Here is a 6,189-nt window from a genome sequence, read left to right on the forward strand (position 1 = left end):
CCCCCCCCCCCAATCTGGCAATTGGTTCATGGATGCATTTGGAGCCCAGGGTGTGTCAGCATCCAACACAACCTGCCCATACTATAAATCTTCACTTAGCTGGGTGAAGAACGCTACAACTCGCTCTCTCCCTCTCTCTGCCGGAGCCAGGGGGGAGACCCTCTCTCTGTGCCCTGGATCGCACCGAGCGGTCAATTGCAAGCAGTGGTTGACCTCTGTGGCCAAATTTGGGAGCTGCCAGCCCTGACTGGGTGATTTTGGAAAGGGGGTTCGGTTAGACTGGTGGAGCGGTCAGGCAAAGGCACTCTACATGCCCTCAGGGGCACCCTTTACCTTGTTGGAAATTTGCCTGTCCAAGCCGGGCCCAGAGGCAACAGGTGTCCACTTGCTTTCGGCCACCGTCTTTTGCCCAACCGCTGAATGCCGAGGGGGAGGAAACTGAGGCAGCGGTTGCTTCAGCCACTGCACTGGATGACAAGCAGCTTTTCCACAATCCCAGCCGGAGGTGTCAAGGCATGAATCCAGAGTCCCCCCCCCTCGACCCAAGGAAGACCCCGGGGACCTTGGGAAAGGATGGGGTCCTCGGCACCTGAAGCCGAAGCAGGTCAGACAAAGGTGAATCAGCTCTGCCGTCCGTCCGAGGGTCCGCATTCTGGAAGGTCCAAGGGGTGAATTGGGGTGGGATGGGTGGGGGGCTGTGTGGGCTGCTTGTCTGGAGGAGGGAGGGGGGCACGGCTTGGTCGAAGAAGAAATGGGCCTTGGCGAAACCGATTTGAAACTGCCTTCCCTGCCTCTCCGGGAAATGTGTTTTGAGGTTAAAAAAAAAAGACAATTTGCAGACTCGGTTTCAAGTTTTTGAGCTGGTCCTTGCTGGGCAGAAATGGGTCCATGCTGGTCGTGCGTTATTTGGTGGCGGTTCAGTGACAACCGGAGGGGACGTGAAATAGGGAAAACTTCAGATCACCCAATCGGTGGACGCTTTTATTGAGCCCCCCCCCACCCCCACCCAGCGATCGGTGTTCAAAGCAGGTAGGAAACGGTTTTGCTCTCCTACCTTTAATGGGTCTCTTCAGGACCTGTTGTTTATCTCGGTGCTGCTTTGGGGAAATACCCTTGTTTCTTTTCGGGGAGACAATCCCCAATTGTTGACTGCCCCCCCCTCCTCCCAAAGACCCTCAGCCTGAAACTGAATTGCACACATTCAATTCCTTTTTTTGGGGGGGGTGGTGGCAAAACTTGGTATGCCATCTCAGCCTCTTTTTACCAGCCTGGGCAGCCAGTGAAGTTATCCTGAAATAACTTGTGTTTGGCTGTAGAATTTGGGCAGAAGGTTGCAGGCGGTTGAATTGAGAAAGGGTCTGTTTTGAAGGGCCCCCCCCAGGAGGATTGTCAAATGGGTGTTTTAGAGGCTTTACCCCACAAGGCTGAAACAGGACCTTGGAAGGGCTGAATATGAGTTCTGTCTGCCGTTTCTTTCCGCGTCACCCAAAGGCTTAAGTGAAACGGGGTTGGCTGGCTTTTGAAACTCCGCAAGAGGAATATCCCACCCACCCACCAGCCCCCCAATTCCACGAGGGGGTCCAATCCTGCACGCTTTCCACACAGTGAGCGAGGTTCGATTTGGTTCTGCTTTGCATCTGATTTTGAGAGGGGTGTGTGTGTGTGTGTGTCTCCATCCGGGCACTGCTAAGTGCAATTGAAAATTGGGTTTGGGGCGCTTCCTGCATCAGAATGGTTCCAGAGGTTGAAAACGAGGAAGCAAGTCTGTCTGCAGCAAAACATTTTCCTTCTGTTCTCCAGCCCCCCCCCCCCCCCAGCTTCATTTTCAAGGAGGGAAGGGCTCTCCCCCCTCAATCCCCATGGGGTCAGAGGGCTTGGCCTGCAGCCCTAGAAGGGACCCCACGTTCTGCCTTGGCTGCGGCCTCTGGACCCCAATATTCATGGGGGGGTGCCAATGAGTAAGGAATTTGGCGCAGGAACTCCTGTCCGGGAGAGAGGCATGAAGTGGGCAGAGATTGGGAGCTGCGAAGGCCTGCAGGGTCGGACCCCAATCAGGCTGCCCAGCTCGATCGCCATCCTGCAGAGGGGAGTCCGTGCGTTGTGTCCCTCTTCTGCTCTTCCAATCCGCTGGAGGATGCATGGGGGGGGGGAGGAGAGAGCACGGAAAGAGGTATCCTTCCAAAGAGCAGGCTGGCTGCTGGCTGGGGGTAGCATCAGGAATAATTCAGAGAGCCCCCCCCCAACTCACTCGGCTGCTTTCACCTCGTGTAAGTTTGAATTGCTACTCTGGTCTTTTGCACAACCATATTGGAGGCGGAGGGGGTCACTTCAAAGGCCGCTCGCCTTTGGCTTTAGATGACGTGGGTTCGAGTCCCTCCTTGCCAGGCCTGGCACGATCTCAGCTGGAAGCAGGAGTGCTCCTGTGAACGCAGGGCTGTGGGGCCTTGACCCATTTGGGGGGAGAGTGGGGTGGTCTCGGCAGCGTGGCCGTGAGCCCCTCGGCTTCAGAGAGTTGCAGACATTTGGGTGGGCTCTGCCTGCAATTGCCAGGCGTGTGTTTGCTTTCGGGCACCCCCTTGCTTTCTCCCCCCTCATTGAAAATCTGGAGGCCACAAGATGATCCGGGAGATCAGTTCGCTGGGAGAAAGTTCTGGCCCGTGGAAACTGTGGATCGGTGCTGTTTGGAAGGTAATCTGGCTGCTTCAGAAGAGGATCAAGTACTTTGCCCAGCCCAGGGTCAGGAAAAAATGGGCTGCGTCTTTCCAGGCTAAACCCATTTTATTAAAAGACAGAAGCTTTGGGGTGAAGGCATCCGTCTTTGGATAGACTTTGGAAAGATGCAACCAGATTCTTTCAGATTTTGGGGTACCCTGGAAGAAGACGGCTTCTCCTACAGCCGTGCAACTGTGGTTAAGTTTAAAGCTCTTCCTTGTTGTTGCCCTCTGAAAGTCTTGCGTGTACCACCCTCACTTCTTCTCCCCCCCCCCAAAACCTAACTCTGGGCTGACATTCTGTTTATAATTCCTAATTTTGCCTCTGCACTCCTGCTGGTCTCCTGGCCCTGCCTCTCTCTCTCTCCCCCCTCCCCAATTGTGCCAAAGTGTGTGCATTTGCAAAGTTTCAGGACTGTGTGCAAAGCCCGGGAGGGCCTTCGCCCCTTGCCCCCTTTCACCCTGCCCGAGCTTGCGAAGGTGGCTAGCCGAGCTCTGGAGGTTGCCCATTGGTATGCACCAGGCGGCGTGTCTATTGATGATCTCCATTTTATATGCGCAAGAGGCGTGGGTTTTGTATTGGTATGGGAGACGGGGTGCGAGTGCAGTTGTGCGTGCCTCCGGATCGGTATGCGTGGGCGCTCGTGCGTTTGATGTGGGGAGGCGGGAAGGGGGGGACGGACGGAGGGAGGACGGGTGGCCCGCGGCAGCTTCCTCGGCTGGCAAAAGGGTCTGCTTCCCGGCTTGTAGGCACACCGGGCTGAGACAGGTGCGTGTCTGAAGCGTGTAGCCATCCGTGGCAAACAGGCTTTCCATCTTCCTGGCTTCGTGTCAGGATGTTGAACAGTTTTCCTACGGCCTCGCTCCGTTAGGTAACGTTCGTCCTGGGAATGTCACTCTCGCTCGGAGTTCAGAAGTAAGTGACAGGCGCTTCCTGTCTTGATTTATTTGCGATTGAAGTGATGGAGCTGGAAGGGCCAGCGAGGCTGGCACGCTCTGCAGCCGTCTAAAGTCTGGGCGACCCACCCTCCTGGTGCCAACAGGGGGCAAAGGAAGCCCACCCACCCCCTTGCCACTCGCTGGGGAAGGGGGTAAGCATCTGATGGCCCAATCTGATGGTTCTGTGCCATCCTTCTGTTTCGGAAAGCAAACGGCTACCCAGATGGAGGCTGCCAATTCAGGGTTTGGCCGTCTACAACACGTTGATTCTGGATCTGTTGATCTCACCTTTGGGGCACATTAAGAACTTCAGAAGAGCAACTCGGTTGGTCAGACCCAGGCTAGTTCCTTCCGTTGGGATCCCTGGTTTTCACAGGGAGAAGAACTTGCCTCCGGGTTTTTAAGGAGTGATTGGGCAACCGTTTGTCTGAAATGGGTATAGGGCTTCCTGCCTGAGCAGGGGGTTGGACTAGAAGACCTCTAAGGGCCCTTCCAACACTGTTATTCTGTATCTAGGAAGGGGGAGAGAAGTGGGGCCTTCCTAGCTCACTTTAGTGCACTTAACCCTTGACGGAGGGTTAATTTGGAGGCTACAAGCATAAGGACTAGAAACTTGAGGGCTTTGATCAGGAGCTCAAAACATGTCCCTTTGGGAAAATTGGCTTCCTTGCTACCCTCGCATCTCGGCAGGCTACAAACTCTGTTTGTGAATTTCACGGCAACAATTGAAGTTTGCTAGTTGAAGGGAAGGTTTCTGGATTACTCCCTGGATTTGTCCAGCAAAGCCTGGCACGAACAGTGAATTGGTATTCCAGACTTCGGAAGGAAGGAAGGAAGGAAGGAAGGAAGGAAGAAGGAAGGAAGGAAGGAAGGAAGGAAGGAAGGAAGGAAGGAAGGAAGGAAGGAAAAAAATAGCAGAATAACAGAGTTGGAAGGGACCTCAGAGGTCTTCTAGTCCAACCCCCTGCTCGAGCAAGAGACCCTATGCCATTTCGGACAAATGGCAAAGAGGGCCAGGGTTGGTCTTGAGTGCGAAACACTCGAAAAGCAAGATGCGGATCCCTCCGTGCCGTTTTTCCCGAAAGACGCAGGTGCAACAGGAACCGACTCCTTGGTTTGCCGCCGCCGGTGAGAGGCAAAAGGGACTGTTCCTCTCCAGCTCTCTGATGGGGAGAAATTCAGGGGGTGTATTGTTATTATTATTTTTAAAAGAAAGCTGATTAAGCCGTCATGGTCCTTTTAATTGATTGCCGATTTGTTTCCACCTGTTCCTCGTTCTAAAATCTTGACTCCAGGGTCTTTTTGAGATAATTGGGAGAAGCAAGGCAAGGAAACGGGTAATTAAGCAATTTAAGAATGCCCCCGACTGTGATCAGAAAATATTTTCTTTTGTGCCCCCCCACACACACAAAGGGTAATAATTAATGCAGCAAGACAAAAACATCTTCTAAACGCCTGGCTCTCTCCCCCCCCCCTTCCCCATTCTCGGCTTTGAGCAAACGGTTTGTTTCATAGAACCATTCAGCCTTGGAAACGCAATTGGAGGCTGCAAGCATAAGGACTAGAAACTTGAGGGCTTCGATCAGGAGCTCAAAACCCCTGCATGCTGGCTGGGGGATTCTGGGAGTTGAAGTCCACCCATCTCAAGAGTTGCCAAGCTACGCTGCTCTAGAGTAGGGGGCTGCTCAAGCTGGAGAGCTGCTGTGGCCCTGGGATGCCGTAAAGATTGTAACGCTGGAAAACAGTCCTTTTTTCAGTGCCGTCGTAACTTTAAACGGTCACTAAAGGAACTGTTGTAAGCCGAGGACTGCCTGTGTGGTGAAGAGAGAGAGACCTGACAGGGATTTCTGTCCCCCCCCCCCCCAATTTGTCTTTCAGAAGGCCGTGTCCGTAAAGGGCATTGGGGACCGGAGGACCTTCTGAGTGACCGGCGGGCCTTGGGTGTCCGGTGCCGGGCGGATGGTCCCCCCTGGGCGCGATGGCCTCCCTCTACGGCAGCGAGGGGGTCAAGTGCTTCAGCGTGGAGTGGGACTTCCTGCAGGGCCTGCTGGTCAAGAACCAGCCGGTGCCCTGGTAAGTTGGCATCTGGCGGGTGCCGGGCTGGGTGGCAGGGCCTGCTCTGGTGACCGGGAGCCTCCCTTTTGTCGAGGGTCCCCTTAGTCCCCAGCATGCTCTCTGAGCCTACCTCGAAGGGCTCTTTGGAAGGTTGGAGGGATGCCAGGACCCTCCTTGCGGGCACGGACCTCTCTGGGGAACGACGGGGGCTGGAGGGGCCAGGTTAGGAAGGGGCTGTTACAGCTCAGAAAGGAAGGGGGAGATAAATGGGGGGAGGTTGGACTGGAACTCAAGCCCTCTCTGGGGTCTCTGGCTTGATGCAGGAGGGGCGCCCCCCCAAATCTGTATTTGGGGGGGTGCATGTTAAGCCTGGATAACACAGGCATAGATCACAAGCCGTGGCTGTCTCGAGGGACGAGGCCAGTTGGAGGCACCCAGCTTGTGTCCCCCGGATGGGCCTTTCTGGTTTGTATGGACAAAAGGG

The 6,189-nt window shown here is 54.8% G+C and overlaps 1 protein-coding gene across 1 annotated transcript in view; it reads left to right on the forward strand.

The window, feature by feature from the left end:
* Positions 1 to 5,628: 5,628 nt before the first annotated feature.
* Positions 5,629 to 6,189, forward strand: part of NPAS1 (neuronal PAS domain protein 1) — a 31,999-nt gene continuing 31,438 nt past the window's right edge. Inside the window, 1 exon segment of the mRNA XM_029285060.1 lies at positions 5,629 to 5,723. Within this exon segment, the coding sequence (XP_029140893.1) occupies positions 5,629 to 5,723 (95 nt within the window).

The sequence above is a fragment of the Protobothrops mucrosquamatus genome, unplaced genomic scaffold (assembly GCF_001527695.2).
Source record: "Protobothrops mucrosquamatus isolate PMUCROS unplaced genomic scaffold, P.Mucros_1.0 scaffold1232, whole genome shotgun sequence".
Taxonomy (NCBI): Eukaryota; Metazoa; Chordata; class Lepidosauria; order Squamata; family Viperidae; genus Protobothrops; species Protobothrops mucrosquamatus.